The 22,614-nt window shown below is 60.5% G+C and overlaps 7 protein-coding genes across 7 annotated transcripts; 5 read left to right on the top strand and 2 right to left on the bottom strand.

Annotated features, from left to right (window-relative positions):
* Window positions 1-354: 354 nt before the first annotated feature.
* Window positions 355-1,052, top strand: VTJ83DRAFT_1750 (uncharacterized protein; the record flags this gene model as incomplete). The annotated part of the gene is made up of 4 exons (XM_071007944.1): window positions 355-407; window positions 494-582; window positions 664-795; window positions 868-1,052. The coding sequence occupies 4 exons, from the start codon at window positions 355-357 to the stop codon at window positions 1,050-1,052; spliced, it is 459 nt and encodes a 152-aa protein (XP_070868290.1).
* Window positions 1,053-2,903: 1,851 nt separating this feature from the next.
* On the top strand, window positions 2,904-3,587 carry VTJ83DRAFT_1749 (uncharacterized protein; the record flags this gene model as incomplete). The annotated part of the gene is made up of 1 exon (XM_071007942.1): window positions 2,904-3,587. The coding sequence occupies one exon, from the start codon at window positions 2,904-2,906 to the stop codon at window positions 3,585-3,587; it is 684 nt and encodes a 227-aa protein (XP_070868289.1).
* A 1,295-nt stretch (window positions 3,588-4,882) lies between these two features.
* On the top strand, window positions 4,883-6,244 carry VTJ83DRAFT_1748 (uncharacterized protein; the record flags this gene model as incomplete). Its single annotated transcript, XM_071007941.1, has 1 exon — window positions 4,883-6,244. One exon carries the CDS (start codon window positions 4,883-4,885, stop codon window positions 6,242-6,244), a length of 1,362 nt encoding a protein of 453 aa, XP_070868288.1.
* Window positions 6,245-6,496: 252 nt separating this feature from the next.
* Window positions 6,497-9,374, bottom strand: VTJ83DRAFT_1747 (uncharacterized protein; the record flags this gene model as incomplete). The annotated part of the gene is made up of 3 exons (XM_071007940.1): window positions 6,497-9,071; window positions 9,141-9,227; window positions 9,316-9,374. The coding sequence occupies 3 exons, from the start codon at window positions 9,372-9,374 to the stop codon at window positions 6,497-6,499; spliced, it is 2,721 nt and encodes a 906-aa protein (XP_070868287.1).
* A 706-nt stretch (window positions 9,375-10,080) lies between these two features.
* Window positions 10,081-11,427, top strand: VTJ83DRAFT_1746 (uncharacterized protein; the record flags this gene model as incomplete). Its single annotated transcript, XM_071007939.1, has 2 exons — window positions 10,081-11,179; window positions 11,237-11,427. The coding sequence occupies 2 exons, from the start codon at window positions 10,081-10,083 to the stop codon at window positions 11,425-11,427; spliced, it is 1,290 nt and encodes a 429-aa protein (XP_070868286.1).
* Window positions 11,428-11,977: 550 nt separating this feature from the next.
* On the top strand, window positions 11,978-20,161 carry VTJ83DRAFT_1745 (uncharacterized protein; the record flags this gene model as incomplete). The annotated part of the gene is made up of 1 exon (XM_071007938.1): window positions 11,978-20,161. The coding sequence occupies one exon, from the start codon at window positions 11,978-11,980 to the stop codon at window positions 20,159-20,161; it is 8,184 nt and encodes a 2,727-aa protein (XP_070868285.1).
* Window positions 20,162-20,942: 781 nt separating this feature from the next.
* Window positions 20,943-22,340, bottom strand: VTJ83DRAFT_1744 (uncharacterized protein; the record flags this gene model as incomplete). The annotated part of the gene is made up of 4 exons (XM_071007937.1): window positions 20,943-21,126; window positions 21,180-21,717; window positions 21,790-22,174; window positions 22,305-22,340. The coding sequence occupies 4 exons, from the start codon at window positions 22,338-22,340 to the stop codon at window positions 20,943-20,945; spliced, it is 1,143 nt and encodes a 380-aa protein (XP_070868284.1).
* Window positions 22,341-22,614: the final 274 nt, after the last annotated feature.

The raw sequence follows: 22,614 nt of genomic DNA, 5'->3' as shown, positions 1-22,614 counted from the left end.
CTTATCGCTTATCGGGGCACCTCGTCAGGTCCACCTCGTCTTGGCAACCAAACACCCCACTTGCCTTGGTTTCGGGTTGGAGAGAGTTGAGAGACCGAGTGTGCCTGGCTCCAAACATCCCTCTTTCAGAACATTCCAGTCCGTTCCCATACGCCGCCGTTTGCTTGCAAGGCTCGCTTTTGGCAGCACCATCCTCCGCATATCCGCCAAGGTCCCCGTATCTTCCCACCAGCCGCCGTGTATCCCATTTTACGACCAGGTTCCCCCGCATCCGCCGTCACGGACCTGCGCATTTCGCTCGACATCAAGCCCCGCCTTCAACCCACGTTCAGCCTTACCGGGTGCTTCGCAGAGATGGCGCTGCCAAAGAGGATCGTGAAGGAAACAGAACGGCTTATGGCCGAGCCGTACGCTCCCCAGAGGCAACCCCGCCCGCCATGCCGTCTGCCATGGCTGTCCATCCATGCGGCTGACAAATGTGTCTCTCCGTCAGGGTCCCCGGCATCAGCGCAGTCCCCCACGAGGACAACCTCCGGTACTTTGACGTTGAGATCCACGGCCCTTCCTCATCACCGTACGAGGGTATGTCTTGCCTTGCCCGCTCCGGCGGCCGGTTCGCGGTCGTGCGCTCGACGCCTCTGCTGACACGGACATTTTCCCCAGGCGGTGTCTTCAAGCTCGAGCTCTTCCTTCCCGATGACTACCCCATGGCGCCGCCCAAGATCCGCTTCCTGACCAAGATTTTCCACCCCAACGTCGACAAGCTCGGGCGAATCTGCCTCGACGTCCTCAAGAGTGCGTTTCCCAACGTCACGTGGGCCATCGCGTGCGATGGTGCGCCATGGCATAAGCTGACCGAGCGTCTAGACAACTGGTCACCCGCGCTGCAGATCCGGACGATTCTCTTGTCCATCCAGGCTCTCCTAGGAGCGCCCAATCCGGACGACCCGCTCGCCGCCGATGTCGCCAAGAGCTGGAAGGAGGACGAGCAGGCGGCTATCGCGACGGCGAGGGCCTGGACACAGAAATACGCCGTTCCGAAGGAGGCGTGATGGAGCGTGGCGGAGGAAGAGGGCTGGTCATTTCCGGGAGTCGGGAGCAGGTTTGGGCGGGGCAGACGGGATCGGAGTTGATGGCATGAACAGGGTTAGAGACAAGGTTGTGTGCGGACACGGTCTTTCATAGCGACGAGAATCCCACGACGTGAGGAGTACCATCACGACTACGAAGCATGGTCCGTTGCGCGGTGAGCGGGCGGGAAGTTGGAGAGTCCTCGCGGCAGACGACGATCCATAGGAGGCTTTTTGTTTTGGGCGTATGGGTCGAGTCTAGAGGTTTGAAGTCGCGGGTCATATGGAGGTCCTAGGCAACCCAGAGGGGGGGTGGAATTCCAATCAAGTTACAAACTCCATGAGGCCTGCAGGCGATGGACCCAGATCAGGCCTGCAACGTCGACATGTCGCCCCTCCCGGATTTCGCATGTACCCAATCACCCGGGCCGCCAATCTATCCCTGACTTTCCGCTCCCGAACTTGGCTGCATGAGCGCGGTGGATTCATGCGGGTGATGGGTTTGGCCCTATGCAAGCCATCACCATCACCCAAGGAAGCATGGAAAAGGCGAGACAGACCCGGTGCCCATGCCGTCATGGTTGCAGAGGCTGACCAAACGTGCGCCCGAGGGCGGTTGGGGGATACACGTCATGCATCGCCTACGTACGCTTCACGGTATGTGCTTGGTGTACCACGTGGTTATATGTAAGTCTCTGGTTACCTGACGGGACCGTCCATGGCCTGGGTCGCCCATCACTGGCCCAAGGGTACGCTCTGGAGGCCGCGATGGATGAGTCCGAATCCATACCCGGCATTGTCATGTCATGCTATGTATGTAGTGTGATTAGATACACGTGCGTCATGCCATGTCATGTCGTATTATCCTATAGAAAGCCCGAAAGCAGCGGACGATTCCTAGCCAAAGTGTTGCTTTTGTTGCTGGCGACGGGAACCCTCAACGGAGGGGGCCTCTCGAGGTGGGTTGCATCCCTGCCAACAACCCCACACACGCAAGGCACGATCCAGAGGCCAGCCAGGGGTCTTACCCCATTTGGGACAACAGCCGAAAGATGTGAGCGCCCTGGCTTCCCTTTCCTGGACAAAATAAAATCCACCTTTGCTGAAGGGCAACTAAGACGGAAGGGGGGGGGGGGGGGTTGCTTCGTTTTCCAGGGTCTTTGGGTGCAACAAGTCTCGAGCTCGTTGCCGTCGTCGACTTCTCTCTCGCCCGTGCGACATGTCCAGCTTGCATTGAGCCTCTTTCAAGACAACCTCGCGAGGTCAGGCTCCGGTGGCTGCTGTCTGGGACGACTCCACACAAGTAGACACTTCAGCCTTCCACTCGGGAGATTTTTTGGCTCCTGTTTGAGCGTTCAATTCCGAATTGACTCGGGGACGATCGCCGTTTCGCTTCCACGCACAGAAAACGACCTCTCGGCACTAACGTTACTTGTACACTAGCCACTCGGCGGCCCCCAACCAAAGCCCGTTTGCTTGCCCTTGTCAACCACCTGGTCTCCCACCTTGTCTCCCTCCCGGTCTCCCTCCTGGTCTCCCATCGATTCCCCTCGTCTGCCTTTCCCCCCCCTTGCGGAGGTCGTCAACAGCCGCAGGCAGCCAGGAAGGGTCCTCATCGATTCAAGGCGGCCCATCCCCGGGATCGTCGCTCTTCTCTACCTTACGCAGTACTTCGACCACCGTCAACCGTAACTCCGGCGGCGAGACCGGCGCCTGTCGCCTTTTTAACCTTCGCGTTTTTGACGTCAATCGCACGCGACTCGCACGAGACACATAGGCCATCGTGCCGCTCATTTCCTCCGCGTCCCCCGCCCCGGCTCAGCCAAAAGGAAAATGGTCCCACGAACAAAATCGACAAAGACCAGCGATGCCGCGTCCGCCGTTACGACCACCACGGTCAAGAAGTTTGAGCTGCCCGCGCTCAACCTCGAGTTCGGCTCCCTGACGGACGGCACCGACATCCCCCCGCCGCTGCCCTCCCCGATAAAAGAGGAGGCCGTGCCCACCCCGCCCGAGACGCCCGCCGACCAGCAAAAGGCAAAAAAAGCCAACGGCGTGACCAATGGCACCGCCAAGGCGGACGCAACATCGCCCGCGTCCCAGGCGGCGTCGGACACGTCGGCCGCAGGCACCAAGCGGCGGGCCGAAGACACCCCGGCCTCCCCGACACTCTCGAGCCGGCCGGGCAGCATCCGCCGTCTGTTCAGCCGCGGCCTGCTGCACGCGGCCTACGCCAACGGCGACGACGCCAGCTCCGTCGCTTCCCCGATCGAGCGCCCCGAGAGCCGTGCCGGGAGCACCGTGGCGGGCTCGCGCAAGGCAAAGCGCGCGAGCGGCTGGTTCGGCCGGCTGCGCGGCGTCAACGACGCCGCCCCTCTGTCCCCGCCGGCCACGGACGACAAGAAGCCCGCGGGCCCGCCGCCGCCCATGATACCCGAGCTCAGCGTGCTGAATCAGAAGCTGGGCATTGAGGACGGCATCAGCTTTGGGAATGACCTGTTCAAGGACATAAAATGACCTGGCTCGCTCCGACGTTGCACGGGAGGGTGCGCTCCGAGAGAGAAAGGAGAAAGTGCCTGCAGGGGAGGGTGGTAGGGTAGTAGGGGGGGTGTTGCTGAGTTGCAGATCCGAGATACCCACGTTGACTTTTTTGTTCTTTTTTTCGTTCTCATCCACGAGGGGCCTTTTTCTTCCTTGGTTTATCATGTTTCACATCTGAGTCCTGTCCCGGATATGTTTCAATGTCTTGATGGTTCGGTGGAGCTATCCTCCACGCCATGTCTACCTCTGGATTTATCCTGTCTGTCACCTTACACCTTTGTTTCAAAACAGCAGCGGCGGTATGGGGTGGGTTCTAATTTTCTTTGCTGGGCTATAATGTTGTTTCTCCGGAAGGGGGTATCAAACGTCCAGGAGGCGCCGGGTTGGAAAACGATGAGAGAGTGGAAGAGAAGGAGAGGTGTGGGGAAACCTTGCGACGGAAAGTCGCCTTGACGACGTGCTTCTATTAAGATGCTTCATGTTCTTTTCTTTTTTTTATTATACTCACAAGCTTTGCTGAGCGCCTTGATGGCTGAGCAACTCGGGCAAGTTTCTTTCCCTGCCCGGCTATCCATCTATCAATCCGACAAATCTTTTCTTCGCTTGAAAGGATTCGGTGTCCTTGCTCATGGCTCCAGCTAGACTGAGCGGTGTCGCCTGACAGCCCGGACGTGTTGATATGTACGCAGTATGGTACGACACGACAGGGTCCAAATAACACCTTGGTTGTGTTGGCGTCTTCAACTTGCCGCTGCTTACAACGGGACGAAGATGCCCAGGTCAGGTAACTACCTATTTCAGATTCTCTTTTCATTACGTCCATCAACAAAACGCCCAAGATCTTGAAAGGGCACAAGAGCTCCTCTCACCACTCTCTCCTATTCTCTCCCTCTCTCTCTCACTCACCCACTCACACATACACCGACACACCGCCTTCCTGATTGGCCACAGCTCATGTGGGGCTCCGAGGCCAAGCTCCGGCTCGACGTCATCCTGGTTGCGTCCATTCGGTCCACCGGAATCCGGCAACTTTCAAAACGTTCGCTTCGACCCGTAGCCACGGTTTTACGTCTCCGGATGGAGAATAGGCGACTAATCCCTCAACGCTGCCGAACCGTCTAATTGATAACGTTGCCGGGGGCTGTTGTTACGACCTGCTTAGTAGGCCTTTCTCCGGCCCACTCCACCACGCCGACCGGGTCGTGGCAATTCCAGTCTCTCTCACCATCGCCTTGTTAGACCTTGTTCCAAAGCCTCGGAACCTCACCATCATGGCCTCTCCGATTGTAGGCCTGGCCCGGCGACAGCTTGCCCGCGCTTCTCACCGCGGCCTCCCCGCCCTCCTCGCTCACACCCACACCCCCTTCCCAACCTCATCATCATCCTCACCAGCAACCCCACCGGCCGTCACCCTTCCCCTCACCCCGCGCCGCTTCAAATCCGGTCCGTACGGCTACACCCAAGCGAAAACCCTCTACTTCTCCCGCTTCGGCGAACCCGCCGACGTCCTCCACCTCCACACCCACTCCATCTCCCCGACCCTCCCCAACGGGGCCGTCCTCCTCCGCACCCTCGCCGCCCCCGTCAACCCGGCCGACGTCAACACCATCCAGGGCACCTACGGCGCGCGGCCCGACTTCTCCTCGGCCGACCCCGGCAGCCCGACGAACCAGACGCGGCTGCTGCTCGGGACGCCCGAGCCGGCGGCGGTCCCCGGGAACGAGGGCTGCTTCGAGGTGGCGGCGGTCGGCCCCGGGGTCGACGCGGCCGTGCTCAAGCGCGGGGACTGGGTGATACCCGCGGGGCCCGGGTTCGGCACGTTCCGGACGCACGCGCTCGTCGAGGACGCGGCGCGGCGGCTGCTCAAGGTGGACGGCTCCGGGCTGAGCCCGGCGCAGGTGGCGACGGTCAGCGTCAACCCGTGCAGCGCGTACCGCATGCTGCGCGACCACGTCGACCTGGTCGGCGAGAGCGTGCGCCGGTTCGCGAGCGCGGACCCGCCGCGCGGCGGCATGTGGTTCATCCAGAACGGCGCCAACAGCGGCGTCGGCCGGGCGGCGATCCAGCTGGGCCGGCTGTGGGGGCTGCGCAGCATCAACGTGGTGCGCGAGCGCGAGACGCCCGAGGCGACCGAGGCCCTCAAGGCGGAGCTCCGGGAGCTGGGCGCCGACGTGGTGGTGACGGAGAAGGAGTTTCTGGACCGGAGCTTCGGCGCGCGGCTCAGGGAGGAGTGGACGCGCAACGGCCGGGAGCCCGTCCTGCTGGGCCTCAACTGCGTGGGCGGGCCGTCGGCGTCGGCCATGGTCAAGGCGCTGGGCCCCCGCGGGTGCATGGTCACGTACGGCGGCATGTCGAGGCAGAGCTTCCCGTTCCCGACGGGGCCCGCCATCTTCAAGCGCCTGCGGTTCGAAGGCTTCTGGCTGACCGAGTGGGGCAGGGAGAACCCGGACGAGAAGCGCCGCATGATCAACGAGATCCTGGACCTGATGCGGCAGGGCAAGTTCAAGCAGACGCCCGTGGACGAGGTCAAGTGGGATTGGGACACGGAGGAGCAGGTGCTCAAGGATGCCATCCAGGGCACGCTGACGGGGTTCCGGAGCGGCAAGGGCCTGTTTTTGTTCGGCGACACGTGAGCTCGATGCCTTGAGCAGACAATGGGTAATTGACCTGGTGAATACAAACCCGCTCGGACGCCGCGCCGTCTAACCATCTACATGAAACCGTGACTGTCGTCGCTTGCCTTCCCCTCCTGCATCCAGGAACGCCCCGACCGACCTAGCCAGCCTAGCCAGCCTAGCCAGCCTAGCCGGACCAAAAGCTTTATCCAAGCCTACGAGGCATCCCCTCCTCCCCGGCCCCCCCCTCCCCTAACAGCCGTGCGGCCCTCACGCCCTAAACGCTTGCACGAGCTCGTGCAGCCTATCTATGACCACGGGCATCAGCGCGTTGAGGTTGACATCGATGATGCGCTCCAGGTGGCGGATGGCGTCCTCCTCGCTCATCTCGAGGTGGAACCGCGCCTTGACCTTGAGGGCGGCGTTGTCCGGGTCGGCCTTGATGTCCGGGATGTTGGCGTGGACCATGAGCGTGAAGAGGTTGAGGATCAGGTTGCAGTTCTTGCGCAGCGCGCTGTACGCCAGGAAGCAGTACTGCTTGAACTGGCGGAAGTGCTCGGTGCCGGCGCCGCCCATGCCGTCCACCATCTCCTTGGACAGCTTGACGGGCGGGGCGAAGGGCTTGGGGTCGCGCCCCAGGATGTAGCCAAAGTCGGCGTGGAAGAAGTGGCCGTCCGGGGTGAGGAGGAGGTTGTCGAGGTGCCGGTCGCCGACGCCGAGTATGTATGTGATGACGCAGTAGCCGGCGCACGACTTGACAAAGGTGTCGAGGGTCTCCTTGCGCATGCCCAAGGGCCCGTGGCTGTCGGGGTTGTTCTGCCGCAGGTACGAGAGGACGGGCGTGTTGCGGTACTTGTTCAGGATGGACTGGAAGCTGATCGAGTGGACAAACTGCGACAGCCCGTCCTTCGTGCTGGTCGCCAGGATCTTGTAGGGCGACAGCTTGAGGTCGAGGTTCTCCTTCTGCAGCAGCTCGTCCATGAGCGTGATGATTTGAATCACCAGCTGGTCCTGGCGCAGGTCGTCGCCCGTCTTGAAGATGATGGGATACTTGCGACCCGTCGACGTCTTGAACGTCACCTTGATGGGGTGCAGCGACGACTTGAACACGAGCGTTTCCTCGGGCACGACGCCGACGATCTCAACCGACGGGTCGATCGGCAGCGGCAGCGGCGGGTCGATGGCGACCAGCTCGTTCTTGGGGTCCGCCAGGAAGTGCTTGACGCGCTCCGTCCTCTTGGCCATGGACTCGCCCGATTCCTTGACCTCGCCGGATATCTTGGACAGGATGGCGATCAGCTCGGCCTGCCGCTTGTGCGTCATCCGGGCCTCCTCGCCACCCGGCTGCTTCACCAGCTCCGTCATGTAATCGTACGCAACCTTTCCGTAGATGGCCTGGTTGTCCGAGCTCTGCTCGGGCGACTTGTCGTCGCACTCCACCATGACATACCAGTAAAAGTAGTTGCCCAGAGTGAAGCTGTTGACGGCCCTCGAGATGAGGAAGCGCGCCAGCGACGAGTCCTGGGAGACATCGTGGCCGGACTGGGGCGAGATGTGCTCGTACTTGAGGGCTTGCACCAGCTGCAGCAGATACAGCATGAGCTCCTGGTCGTCAGCTTTGCGGAGGCGGTCAACGGCAAACGCCCGGACGGCCGCGTTGTCGAAGGTGGGCCCGAGCAGCTCCAGCGCGTCGTCGACGTCAATGTCGGTCCACTTGCCGAGCATCTGGGCAGCCTGCCTCGCCTCGGACTGGTCCTGCCAGTTGACCGACTTGACGAACTTGGTGAGCGCCTTTTTGTTGCGCGTCAGATGGTGGCGGAACTTCCAGATGAGGTCCTTCTCTTCGGGCGACAGCGTGTGCGTTGGCGAGTAGGCCATGATGGTGTTGAGCTCGTCTCGGACCTTGGCGTTGGGCTTCAGGTCCTTGTCCAAGATGCCGTTGCGGTGCTGCCCGCGGACGAGCCGGCGGTGCTTGCTTTCGGCGGGGTTATCCTTGGCCGCCACCTCTGGGTCGTACACTCGCATGAGACGGCCTCCTCCACCGCCGCCGTCGCCGCCACCACCGTCGTCGTCATCGTCGCCCGCCGGGTTGATTCCCGGGCCAAAGTGCATTTCCGGCGGCGGCTTCAACACGGAGGACGTGGAAGCCTGCAGATAGGAAGAGACCGGGGGAGGCGGGTATTCGAAGTCGGCAAAGACGACGGGGAAGTCGAACCGGGGCAGTTCCACGTTCAGAAGGAAGGCGGATGGTTCGGGAGCCCCAGGAGCGCCGTCGACGCCGGCATCGCCATCGGGCCGCGAGGCTTTTGGCGGGGCCACCCTCGACGTCTTGGACTGGAGGCCGCGCTTTTCGAATCCCCGAAAGACAAGCTGGTCAAGCCAATCGACGCGCGGGATCTCTCCCATCTCGTGCTTCTTGAACAGCTTCTCCATGCGGTCAAGCTCGTCCGCCTCGTGGTCCTCGGGACCTCCATCCCGCGATTTCTTCCTGGGGAGGAACGCCGGGGTTTTGGTGTCATCGTTGCCGTCGGCTTGACGATGCCGGTATACATGGCATTTCTGACGGCCCTTGTAGAGCTGGTTGTGCTTATCAAAGAGCGGGAGCGTGGTCCCGCCAAAAGGGATGGCGTGCCCCTGCGCACCCTCGCCCCCGGTGGGCGAGACGTCCCAGATGGTGATCGCCAGGCGCGCGTTCAGCGGAAGGGTAGAATACGTGACGGGAAGGCTGAGCCACTCGTTCCATCGCCTCTCGTTACGGAAGGCTTTGTAGGCCGTCTGAACGGGGACGGTCAGAGGCTTGGAACCAGCCCACACCTGGACAGTGACATACAGGTCCGAATATGGACTGAGGACGATCATCGGTCAGCTTCCGTAAAGTGAGAGCTCGCAGATCAAAACAAGGCTAGGTAGGTACCTCTGGTTGGACCCGATATGCCGTAGCTCTGGATGGTCAAGGAGAGTTGAGAATGGAAGAGGCGCCTCGGCCCCGTCGAGATTGATGCTGAGCCCAAGGTCAGCAAACCCCAGCCAGAATGAAGGCTGATAGAACAGGCGCAATTAGTGAAACGTAGTCATCACGGGCGACATACATGCGGATGCTGACGGGGAAGTTGAGCTGATCGGAGCTGGCGAAGGAGAAGGGCTCCATTGCGGCCTTGTTTCGGCCGCCGCTCTCTGGTGGCGCGAAGGCTAGTTAATGGATTATAAACACAAGTGTATCCGTGTGAGAAATGCCAAGTGCCTTGTCCAACTTGTTGGTGTGGGCCAAGTCCGAGATCGTGCTGGATGATGATGGAAGCTGTCGGTGATGATGAAGCATGAGTGAAGGTCTAAGAGCCCAGCCGCCCGTCGATGTCAGAACGATACGGTAATTACCTTACCTTACCCAGGCAGGCTGGCGGCGCCACACCCCTCAGAGGTCGTCTGAACCCGACCCATTGGCAGTGCCCCACAGCGGTACCAGGTTAGTGCGGTCGGGTGGTAGCGCAGTGTAACTAGTTGTAGAGACCCCGCTGTGGGGAACTGCCCATTAAAGTTATCGTGAACATTGATAGGGTAACTTACGTACCAAACGCGGTCGCGCATGCAAGACGCGGCAGCGCTGTTCGGTACCTCTTCAAACCGTTTTCCCATTTCCCATGAACGCCTTTTCTTTCGAGACGAAAGAAGAAGGGAAAAAAACCCATAGCACCACCCGAATGATGCCCAACAAGCTTTAGAAGATTTGCTCTTCAGGTTGCGGTTATTTGTATGGCCTACCATCGGATCCGACTGTTCGCTCGTTGTCTTGTCCACTTACCTCGAACCCTCGTCTACAACCCACGACCCCTCGGCTTCTCGCACCCCTTAACGCCATGGAACGACACCGCAATCTCGCCGTTCGCGGGTCTAGCGACGCCTCAGGAGCCGCTGGCCCATCAGCCAGGAAACGGACTTCGGACGTCGGCAGCGAACAGCCTAGCAGCCGCCGCCGGACCCACGAGGCGTCCCCCGATGTCGACGATGGCAGCGACATGGACGAGTACGACCCCACGCAGTCCATGCAGGAACGTCGAGAGATCCAGCGCAAATACAGAGATCTCCAACGAGAGCTCAAAGACAACCCGGATGCTTTCGTCACGTCAGACGGCACGTCCCTCCTCGCAGCGATCAATGGGTCCGACAACATCATGCGCCATGTGAAACAGCCAGCCGAGGCCGCCATCGATGCACGCGGCCTCGTCACCATCGCGGATCTCTCGGCCCGGCGGTTGCAAAAGCTTACGGCGGGGAACACCGGGGACGGCGTTGACGTGGACGAGTTCGTCTCCAAGTGCATCACGTTCATGCAGCATGGCGGCGGCATCGCGGATGACGAAGCGCCCGAGCTCTCCAGCACGCAGCGGAGGCGACGTCGGACCACACGAGGCGCTTTGGGTAGCGACGACGACGAGGACGGCGGCATCGGCGATGACGGCGACATGTTCAACTGGGCCCATCTCGGTCGGTACGCGTGCGTCCCCGCCGTGCGCAGGCCCGCGCTGCCGGGGTTCCTCCTCGGCCCCTTGTCCATCGAGAAGAAGACCCGAAAGATCACCAAGCGAAACGCCCCGCTGCGAGTGAACAATCTCCGCGAGATCCGGCCCGAGGAGCTCAGGGCCGAGGATCTCAAAAAGTCGGACAAGAACGACCTGCCGTCCATATGCAAGAAAATTCACGTGTTGCTCGAGCACGCCCAACAGGAGGCCCAGGACGCGGCCGAGGATGCTCTCGAGGACGTCAGCGACCCGGAGACCGCGAGGGCGGTCATGGACCGCTACGCGCTGCGGACAACGGGCGGCATCGACTTGCTGCGTTTCGTCATCAACCCACACTCGTTCGGTCAAACGGTTGAAAACATGTTTTACGTCAGCTTTTTGATACGAGAAGGGAGCGTCACGCTCGAGTTTGATGAGAACGGCCTCCCGTCCATCCGTACGCACGCACGCCATCCCGCTACCGAAGACCAGGCTGGCTAACAGCGCTTCGCAGAACCCGTTCGAGCGAGCCCCTCGGCCGAGCCGTCACGCTCCAAGGCGGCCATGCGGCATCAGGCAATCATGTCGATCGACATGGAGACGTGGAGAGACCTCATCGACGCCTTCGATATCAAGGAGCCAATGATTCCCACGAGGGAAGAGGAGGTGAATCGTGGTCCCGGAGCCCGTGGCTGGTACAGCTAGCGACCGTCAGACGCAGGTTGTGTTTGTCCCTGTACCAACCGTATGCCCATGTCATATAGCCACGGTTGCTCTCCGCTGGCAAGCGTTGTTGCTTATCGGCCGCGCTGCCACACAAACTTGCACAAGACCACTCGGGGGATCAATGCGACCCGTCCCCAACCCCATCTCAGGCCATCCCAAGGAACCCTCCCAAACCCGTGCAGCTCGCCGCCAGGTGCGGTGCTTCGACAATGCGGTGTTCCCCTTGGCTTCTTTGTCCTTGAAGTCCATCGCCACGACGGTGATGGTGCTGCAAACGGTCAAGGCGAAGATGGCCTTTGTTGACACCCGTGACCCTTCTCCCGTCGGCTCGACATCGGTCTTCATTGTGTTTGCCATGTTCAGTCCGCCACAAAGCGCCTCTCCATCGTCCTAATAGCTTACTTGACCCAACGGCCGCCTCCCCGTTCTTCCCGGCCTCTGTTCCACAGGAGCTTTTGGGCATGCCATCCACCGTTTTCTTGATTGACGTGATTCACCCCCATTTGCGACTGCGGAACCGATACAGGCCATGCCAAACCACCCTTCGACCCCGCCGGGGCGCCATATCCGACTTCCGGGGAATGACCCGTCACCCCAGAGCCCGCTGGGCGACTTCGAGCATCTGCTCTCGCCAGAAAGAGCGGACCCCTTCTTCCGCCGACGTCGGGGTTCCGAGAGGAACTGGCGGGTCAGCCCCAAAATCCACGCCCGAGTGAAGGACATCTTCACCGAGAACCCGCCTATCCCGACCCAGCAAGAGACTGACAACGACTCTGAGTTTCCTTTATGGACAACCGACACTCTGCTCACCATTGACGAGCTCATTCATGAATGGACGCAGAAGAATGAAGCACCACGCTTCGAAATGCTGAGGCAGGTCGACTGGGACGGCCACTTCCAGCAGGTGATGAAACATGAGCACTTTCCAGACGACCTCAAAAAGCGGTGGGAAAGATTCCTGGAATACTACGATATCTCCATGATGGGCAAGGTCAAAGGCCTGCTTGGCCTCGTCGCTGCCTACAAGGAGATTGCCGAGGCAGAGCAGCGCAACCAGGCCTTGTACCAAAAGTACGATAATCTTAGGCAGAGCACGCGACAGGACGAGGCCCATCTTTTCGAGGCCGAGACGGGGTACCATAATGCCCTGGAGCGCGTGACAAAACTTGAGGAGACGGTGAAGGCCCAGGCAACAAAGATCAAGACCCTCGAGCAGGCCGAGGACGAGGTCCACAAGTACTATGAGGGCCAATTCGAGGATCTGACCCAGCTGGCGGCCGAACTGGCCGGTACCGACAGGAGAGGCATTTCCTCGGATGACCAAGGGGACGGGCTCGAGTCCATCAAGAACGCGCTCAAACTTGCCAAGCTGATGGCCGAATCGAATGCCGAGGCATACAAGCAGCTCGATGAGCAGCTGGTGGCCAGGGAGGAGGCGTATGAGAGGCTCGAGATCAAGCTGGCGGCAAAGGAGGAGACGATCGGTTTGTTTGAGAAGAAGCTGGTGGCAAAGGACAAAGCGTTAGCCCAGGCTGAGAAGAAGCTGAAGACGCACCAACAGGCTCTCGCACAGGCCGAGAAGCAGTTGAAGGAAATGTCGGCGGCCAAGGAGCAGGGAACTGCTTCTCGGGTTGCTGAGGCTTCGAGGGCGAGGGAACAAGCAGCCGCAGAGCTGGCTCAAGCCAGGAACGCACTCAAGACGAAGGAGCAGGCAGCCAAACAGCTGCAAGACAAGTTTAAGGCAGCTTGCGCCGAACTCACCCAGACCAAGGAGGCCCTCAAGGCAAAGGACCAGACAGTCAAACAGCTGCAGGACGCGCAGAAGGCCGCATCCGCCGAGCTCGGGAAGGTCAAGGGAGCGCTCAGGGAGAAAGAGCAGGCCCTCAGTCAGCTTCAGAACAAGCACAAGGCAGCCTCGGCTCAACTCGACCAGACCAAGGCAGCGCTCAGGGAAAAGGAGCAAACCGTCGGCCAGCTGCAAGGCAATGCGAGGGCGAAGAACCAGGCGGCTGCGGAGCTCGCACAGATCAAGGAGACGCTCAGTAAGAAGGAACAGGTGGTCAGCCAGCTGCAAGAAAAGCTCAAGGCGGCATCCACCGAGCTCGCCCAGAGCAAAGAGACCATCAAGGCAAAGGATCAAGCGGCCAGCCATCTGCAAGTCAAGCTGAATGCGGCTTCGTCTGAGCTCACCAAGGTCAAGGAAGCCCTCAAAGCGAAGGAGCGCGCAGTCCGCCAGCTGCAGGATGAACTGGATAACGCATCCGCCGAGCTCACTCAGAACCAAAAGGCTTTCAAGGAGAGGGAGCATGCATTCAACAAGCTACAGGAACGGCTGACAGCCAAGGAGCGGGAAGCCGCCGAGCTCATCCGGACCAAGGACGCCCTCAAGGGCAAGGAACGGGAAGTCCACCAACTCCAGGAGAGGCTCAAGGCAAAGGAGCGAGAATCGGCCGAGCTGGCCCGTACCAAGGCAGCCCTCAAGACGAAGGAAAGGGAAGCGGCCGAGCTCGCCAAGATCAGGGACGCTCTCAAGGGCAAGGAGCGGGCATTCAACCAGCTCCAGGAACGGCTCAGAGCCAAGGAGAAGGAAGCTTCTGAGCTGGCGCAAACGCTCAAGGCCAAGGGCAGGGCATCCGACGAGCTGGCCCGAACCAAGGACCTCCTCAGGGCCAGAGAACTAGAAGCTGCTGACCTCAAGAACGCTCTCAATGACTTCCAACAGCTGCAAAGCCAACTCATGGCGATGGAGTTGGAAGCGGCCGATCTCAAGGACGAGCTCAAAGCAAAGGATCAGGAACTCAACCGGCTCCAGCAAAGGCTGCAGGATAAAGGCCCGGTATCACAGGAGCTCGCGCAGATCAAGGCGGCCCTGAAAGAAAAGGAGAAGGAGGTTGCCGACCTTCAAGCGCTCTTGAACCGGCAGACTCAGCAGACCACGGCAGTCAACCAGGCGCTCAAGGCTCAACAAAAGGAAGCGGCCAACCTCCAAGAGCGCTTGAACAAGCAGATCCAGGAAACGGCTGCGGCCCGCGAGGCCAGGGATCAGCTAGAGGCGGCGCTTGTGGCCGAGGAGACGGAGAGTGCCGATCTCAGAGAGGGCTTGATGAGGCACCAACAGGAAGCAGCTGCGGCTCTCCAAGCTAGGGACCGGCTCAAGGAGGCTCTCCAGGACGAGCAGGTTCAGGTTGCCAACCTCCAGGAGCGTTTGAGCAAGCTGGCTCAGCAAACAGCTTCCGCACACCAAACCAGAGTCCAGCAGCTCATGGACGAACTCAAAGCGAAGGAGCGGGAGAATGCTGGCTTCCGAGAGCGGCTGAACGAGCAGACGCGCCGGGTGCAGGAGGCCCTCCAGGCGAAGGAACTCGAGTATACCCGACTCCAAGAAGTCCTCAACAATCAGCTTGAGCAGGCTTCTGCGGCCCAGGACGAGCAAAATGCCAAAATCCGGCAGCTCAAGGAAGCGCTCAAGGCGGAGCAAAAGCATATCAGCTCCCAGGAGCAGTCTGCTGCAGCCGACCAGGCAAAGATTCAAGAGCTGAAGGACGCGCTGAAAGCAAAGGAAAAGGAGCTCAAGAAGGCACTCAAGGAGCAGCAAGAGCTTGCCAGCTCCCGAGAGCGGTCGGCTGCGGCGCACCAATCCAAGATCCAAGAGCTCAAGGATGCCCTCAAGGCGAAAGAGAGGGAATACGCCAGCCTCCACAAGAAAACTGCCGCGGCTCACGAGGCCAAGATCAAAGAGCTCAAGGAGGCGCTCAAAGCGGAGCAGGAGCGTGCTGGCTCTCAAGAACGGTCCGCTACAGCTCACAAAGCCAAGGTGAAGGAGCTCAAAGAGGCGCTGAAAGCGAAAGAAAAGGAGTATGCCGACCTCCAAGAGCGGGCCGCCGCAGAATACAAAGCCAAGGTCAAAGATCTCAAGGACGCACTCAAAGAGAAGGAGAAAGAGTACGTCGGTCTCCAGGAGCGGTTGAACAAGCAGATCCAGGAAGCCCAGCAGACTGCCGACGCGCACAAGGCCAAGGTCCAAGAGCTCAGGGAAAGACTCAAGACCAAGGAAAAGGAGCGCAACAGCCTCCGCGAACGATTGGACAAGCAGATTCAGCAGGCCGGGCAGGCCGATGCGCATCACCTAGCCACAGTCCAAGATCTGAGGAAGCAACTTGATGCCGCGAAGCTCGAAGTTACCAGAGTCAAGGGGATGCTTAAGGACAAGGAACGTGAGGTTTTCGACATCCAGGATCTACTGAACGAGCATCTCGAGAAGGCGGAAACGACTCGCGGCGACAAGACAGCAAAGGTCCAGGAGCTTAGGGAACGTCTTAAGATTGCGGAGCGGGAGGCTGCCCAACTCGGGGACAAGTTGAAGGCTAAGGAGCAGGAATGCTCTCAGCTGCAAGAGCGTCTGGACAAGCAGATTCGACAGGCTGCAGATGCCGCGCGCGCTTTCCAGGCCAGGGAACGGGAGCTTCTGGACGAGAGGGATGAAATGGATCGGGAGATGGATGAGCTCGAACAATCACTACAAGAAAAAGAGGAGCAGGTCCAAAAGGCTCAGCAGGCCGCCCAACAAAGCCGCGCTACGATAGAGAAGCTTGAGGTGCAGGCCAAGACCACCAGCAAGGAAGTCGCTCGAGTCACCGATGCGCTAAAGGTCAAGCAACATGAGCTGCAGGCGGCCCGGGACGCTGCCGAGCAAAGCCAGGCTGCCCTACAAAAGCTTGAGACGCAAGCCAAGGCCACCAACGAGGAAGTTAATCGTCTCGCCAACGCGTTGAAGGGTAAGCAGCAAGAGCTCCAAGAGGCCCGGCAAGCCGTCGGACAAAGCCAGGCCGCCCTACAAAAGCTTGAGACGCAGTCCAAGACGACCAACGAGGAGATCCATCGGCTCAACAACGCGTTGAAGATCAAGCTGGCAGAGCTCCAGGAGGCTCAGCAGGCTGCTTCTGCAGGTGCTAAGAATCAGGCCAAGATACAGCAACTTCAGGGAGAGCTGAAAGGCTTGGAAGAGGAGCTCGGTCGACTCAGAGCGGTTTTGGGTACCAAGGAGCAAGAGCTTCAGGAAGCTCAGCAGGCCGCCGCCGCCGCAGATCGTGAGCACCAGGCCAACCTACAACGGCTTCAGGGCGAAATGAAGGCCACGGAAGAGGAGCTTGGTCGGCTCAAGGCGGAGCTGAGGACCAAGGAGCAAGAGCTCCATCGGGCTCGGCAGACTGCCGAGGAGAACCAGGCCACGATCCTACGGTTGAAGGAGGAGATCAAGGCCACGAACGATGAGGTCAACCGACTCAAGTCGACATTGAAGATCAAAGACCAAACGCTCCAGGAGGCCGAAGAGACCGCAGCAGCAGGTCGCGATGCGGGCAAGGCTTCGATTGAAGAACTTCAGAAGAAGCTCAAGGAAACGGAGGAGGAGGTCGACCAACTGTTGAACCAATTGATCACCAGGGAGGAAGAACTGCAGGAGGCCCAGCAGGCCGCTGCCCAGGCTCGTCACCACCAGGCCACGATCCAGCGGTTCAAGGAGCAGCTCAGAGAGGCGGACAAGGAGGCCAAGCTGCTCGAGGAGGCGCTGGAGGCCAAGGAGCAAGAGCTTGCCGCCGCTCACGACAACGAGGCCAAGATCCAGCAGCTTCAGGACCTGCTCACGGCGACGCAAGAGGAGGTCGCGGAACTCGCGGAGACTCTGAAAGCCAAGGAGCGAGAGCTCTACGAGAGGACTCAGCAGGCTGCCTCCGTGGCTAAGGAGTACGAGGACCAGCTGGAAGTTCTCAGGGACAGGATCAGGACGACCGATGAGGACCATGGGAAGGCTATAGCACAGCTGGGCTCCAAGGAGAAAGAGCTGGCCGACCTCACGTTGAAGCTGGAGGCTAAGGAGCGGGAGAAGAAGCAGCTGGACGAGAGCCTTCACAAGCTCAAACAGCAAGCCCCAATCGATGCAGGCAAGATCCACGACCTCGAGGAGAAGGTGAAAGCCAAGGGGCAGGACATTGGCGATCTGAAACAGTCGTTGCAAGACCAGACGGAACTGACCGGCGAGCTCAAGAAGAAGGTCCGGGACAAGGAGGCGGAATACAGCCAGCTTCAGGCGCAGTTGGACGAGCAACTTGCCAAACAGGATCAGGCCGCCGCTGAAATGGCCCATCTGAGACAGAGCTACGATTGGCTCGAAGACAAGTTCAAGGACAAGGAACGGCAATACGCAGAGCTTCAGGGACGTCTGGATAAACTGAACGACCAGCCACCGAGCGTCGATGAAGCCACGGTCAAAGAGGCGGCGCAGCTGCGGGAGAACTTGGCAAACGTTGCACGAATCGCCGCCGCTCTGCAGGGAAACGTCGACAAGCTGATCGCCAAAGCTCCCAGCGGCATCGGGGACTCGTTCAAACGACGCATGCGTGGTATCCAAGGTCTCATTCAGCTCCTCTATAGCGCCCTCCAAGGTGATGGCGTGGCGGAGGCCGAGCTCAAGCTCACGTCCCCCGATGAAGACAAGGCTCCAATACCCCTAGACGTTCTCCGGGACATACAGGCCGCTCAGCTCCGGGATAGCAAGTCGAACGATGAGGCTTTGGACGCCGTCATAAAGGCTGTCGACGACTTGATCGCTCAGATATCGGCCCAGATGCAAGATGGCAGGGTGGCTCGGAGCGAAGAGGCGGAGAAGATCTTGGAGGAGCTCGACAACATGCGCGCCACGACCGAAGGCTTGTTCCACGCACATCAGACGGTCGAGAGGAACGACAAGCAGATCCACCATGAGCTTGACACGCTGCGGCGTGCCGCCCAGCCCGGTGGTCAGGAACATGCATCTGGACCCTCTGCGCAGGCTCCTGGACACCCCGAGGAGTTCGGGCTTGTTTCTAGCGACAGAGAGACTAGATCTCTGACCGACGCACTGAACGTCGTCGAGTCCCTGGTGCAGAACGTCTTCAAGCCAGGCTTCAGCAATACCTTGAGGGACAATCTTGAACAGCTGCGCCGGGTTCGAGCGGCCGCGGACTCTGAAGGACACGCCCGAGCTCTCATCGAGAGCCTCTTCAACGTCCTGGAGAAGAGTCTCAGCAAAGGCGTCGAAAACGACAGGGCCGACTTCGTAAGGAAACTGGACGAGCATGGCAAGCTGCTCAGGGGCCTGATCAAGCTCCCTCAACACAAAGACGACACGGACCAGGAGTTTGTCGCGAGCGTCCGGGCTAGGATCGACGGGGCCACCGGGTCCCGCGATCTACAACAACAGCTCATCCGCGAAATCACCCAGCACGAAGAGAAGTGCTCGCGAAACATCGACCGACAGCAGCAGCGGACCATCCTGCACCTCGTGCGCAAGTATATCAAGAGGAACGGCGGCGATCGTGCTACCTGGCTCACAGGGCGCACCGAAGCAGACGCGGCGATCAGAAACCAGCTGGTCGAACTGGTCATGGAGGCCACCTCATGCCCCATTGCGGACGACATCCGCGCCCATCTCGAGGATGCCATCAAGCAGCAGCAGACACGGATGCCCGATTTGCAGTCCGAAATGGGCTTGATCAACGAGCGCGCCGAGGACGCCGCGGACGTGGTCACAGCACACAAGTGGCTGCGCGACCACGGGCGTCGACCCATCGGCATCAACGATGATAAAACCGACGACCTGCTGCACTCCAGCCTGCGGCAGCGCGAGTCGCGCCTCCGCGCCGAGTATCACATCAACCTGGGACGGCTGCGCCAGCTCGACCTCGCCCGCAAACAAGCCGACGAGTTCCTGAGCCGCGACCGTGCCGCCGACCGATCCCGCGCTCACCGTCTCCTCGCCGAAGCTCTGCTCCACCTCCACGCCACCCGCGGCGAGGAGAACCACGCCGAGGCCGCTTGCTTCTGCACCCTCCTGAACCACTTCTTCCCGGGCGCCGTCGACGCCTGTCTGCCGGCGCCAGCCGAGACCCAACCTCCTCAAACCCCCCGGTGCCACTGCTCGTGCCACACACCAGACGGCCGGCACGGCCGCGGCCACGGGCACGGCACGTTCGGCATTTCTGTCCGCCGCTCCTGGCCTGTCGTCTGCCGCGTCCTGACCGCCACGGCGTGGTTCTTCATGCTCATCTTGCTCCAGCCGCGCAACCTCCTGACGACGCTGCTGTTCGCCCTCGCCACGCTGAGCGAGCTGCCGCGCTACCTGCTCCGGCTCGCCCGATACTACTGGCACAAGCACGTATCTTCCCGGCAGTTTACCACGTCCCGCCAGAGGCCCGGCCAACCCCGGCCGGCACCGCCGCGTTTGCGCCACCGCCCTCGCTTCCCCCTCCCCTCCCCGCCCCCCGCCGCCGCCCTCCTCTTCTCCGTGCTCACCTTTTCCCTGGCCTACGCCTGGCTGACCTACGTCGCCGTGCGCGCCGAGCGCAATGTGTGGGTCGGCGCCAACGTTTCGTGGCGGCACGCCTACGTGTTCGACCTCGCCTCGTCGTCTTCGTCGTCGGCGGCATGGTCGGACCCGTCGGGGTCGATCCTTTCCGTCGGGAGGAGGAAGCGGGGGATGCCCTACCAGGCGTGGTCGCCGGCGGCGGTGGATTTCAGGTTGTTGTACGAGCCGCTTTGGGCGGCGTTTGAGGAGGGGGTGAGGGACTGGTTTATAGGACGCGAGAGGAGAGGGGGGGGATCTTGGGTGGCGAGTGGTGGGGAGACGGGTGGTTGGGGCGTTGGTGGGAAGTTGAATTCGACGACTTCTTGGTGGTAAGCAGTATGAGGATTGGAGGCTCAAGAACTGCGGGGGTGTGGGATGGGCTGTGCCGAGTAAGGTTTGTGGTTTTGGGTACGAGATGCCTTTTGGGAACGGCTTCGGAGGTGGGCTTTGTTTGGTGGGTGTTGTGTGGAGAGAAGGGGGGTGCGGTGACTTGGATATCTCTCAGTAATATTCCTATTTGGGTGCATGTATTGTGTTTGAACCACGGCAGTATGTTGAAAAGCTGTCTGTCTTGTCGCTTTTTGTTCTCTCCTGAGGACCGTCCAGAGACCTTTGTTGTTCAACTATGCTATGCCAGGATATTATGCCAGCCCATGGGAAGCTGCCTGCAATAATTCTATAGCTCCTGTGGTACAAGGGGGCTGAACATCCTCAACGCCGACGTCCACTGTTGCTTAGGCGTCTTTCTTCCGATTTGCCTCTCGTCCGTACAAGTTGCCACAACAAATCAACCCATTGAGGACTTTCCCTCTGTGGTGTTGTACCTGTGGAGATGGAGGAGGGGAGGGGGGGTATATCTGGTGAAAGCAGACACCTTCCATGCCCCGACCAGATCTCGAGGGAGTTTGAACCGGCCCCCAGAGTCAGAGTGAGCCAGGCCGGGAAGCGCGGACAAGCGTTCTGCCCGTTTCGGCGGATATCTCCCCTCCAGGGGAAATAGACCCAAGGAAATAGCCGTGGGCCAGCTCCGTCATCCAAAGCGACGCTGCGCTGCCGGAGCCAATGCGCGGATCTGTTGTCGTCACCGCTGCAGGGTACCTCGCCTCACCGGACATCACATTTTTGTCCCCTTCCCCTGTTCTGCTTCCAGATGCCATTCAAACACACGCTCAAAGAGCTCCTTTCCGCCGCCGATGACGGTCTCGCCGTGGCATGGGATGATGGTGTCAAAGTCCCACTGGGCAATCCTGGCGACGCTCTCGTTGAAGGCGGCACGGTTGCCGCGGCTGATGACATGCCTGTTGACCCTGTCAGCCGCCACCGGTCTTGCAGAGCTTCTGGGTTGGCTTACCACATGAACCTCTTCATCCCCGTCGCATCCCCGCTCGTCGACTGCATCCGGGAGAACATGTTCGCGATCAGCCCCGGCCGTGGCTTCTGGTCCTCGGGCACGCGCGAGTACTGCTCGACGGCCGGCAGGTTGAACAGCAGGTCGGCCTGGATCAGCACCTTTTCCGGCCTGTACAGGAACACGAGCTCGCGGTTCGGGTGCGCGTGGACGTACTCGACGGCGAAGTCGCGGTCGAACTCGTCGTCCACGGACAGGCCCGTCGCGCTCTCGCGCGTGGCGACCACGGCAAACGGCTCGGCGCCGATGCGCGGGTCGTCGCCCGCGGCGGCGACCTTGCGGCGCTTCTCGGGCAGGCCCTCGGGCCCGATCAGCTTGGCGTCCGGGTAGGCGCGCGCCCACTCGGACAGGAAGATGTGGTGCTCGACGTCGCTGGCGATGAGGTAGCGCACGTCGCCGCCCAAGGACGCGACCTTGGCGCGGGCAGCGTCGGTGAGGGCGACGGGGGAAAACACGGCGAGGGAGCCGGAGGTGAGGCGGACTGCGGGCGGCATGGTCAGCGGGTATCTCTTTGTGTGCGTAGAAAGAGACCTTGAAGGTGGTTCAAGCGCACCCAGCGTTCCTCTCCCGCCGATGGGGACCCGGCCGAAGCGGAGGAAGGGGACGGAGAAGGTCACGACATTGGGGGTGATGTCGCGGATGACCATCACCTCGTCTGGATTGGGAGGGACCAGTTTGGAGGACATGGCGGCTTTGGTGTTGTTGTTGTTGTTGTTGTTGTTGCTGCTGCTGCTGCTGCTATCGTCAAGGGGTAGCGAGGCTAGGACGGCGGTTGAGGTGACAAGGAGAAAGGCAACAGCAATTCGTCTCGCAGGATGTAAGGGGACACGCTCGTTGTCGCCAGATGACGTCGCGAAGTGTCTCGGATGGCCAGTTGGGTGGCCAATAGGGATCGGGGCGTGGCGGGACGGACCGAAGGTGACGAAGGTGACGGGGTGCTGCTCATAAAGAACAATGATGGAGGATGATGATGATGTGAATTAGCCATGAAGAGGAAAGCCTTCGCAACCTTTTTTTTTTTTTTTCTTGTTTACACGAGGAATCATGTGCAAATCAAATCAGGCTTACAGGACGGACACGAAGAAGACCCCGTGGCCTCGGCATCGGCCAAAACACGCGCCCAGCCATGGCTCTGTTGCCTCGGTCTTCTGAAGATAACAAACGGGAGAATCCTCCAGGGAGGTTTGAGTGCCTGACAGATCCGTTGCGCGTCAAGACTTGGCTTACGCATTTGGCAGTCCTGATTCCACACCCATCGGCTGAGGATCCAAGCGAGAGCTTCTGGAACTTTGGTACCAGGGGGGTTGACGGGGGATGAGTGTGACGTCATGAGCCAAGAGCAGACCCCGCCGGGCTTGGCAACGGTCGGGACCGGGAC

The sequence above is a fragment of the Remersonia thermophila genome, chromosome 2 (genome assembly GCF_042764415.1).
Source record: "Remersonia thermophila strain ATCC 22073 chromosome 2, whole genome shotgun sequence".
Lineage (NCBI taxonomy): Eukaryota > Fungi > Ascomycota > Sordariomycetes > Sordariales > Chaetomiaceae > Remersonia > Remersonia thermophila.
This window is presented reverse-complemented; position numbering and strand designations above follow the sequence as displayed.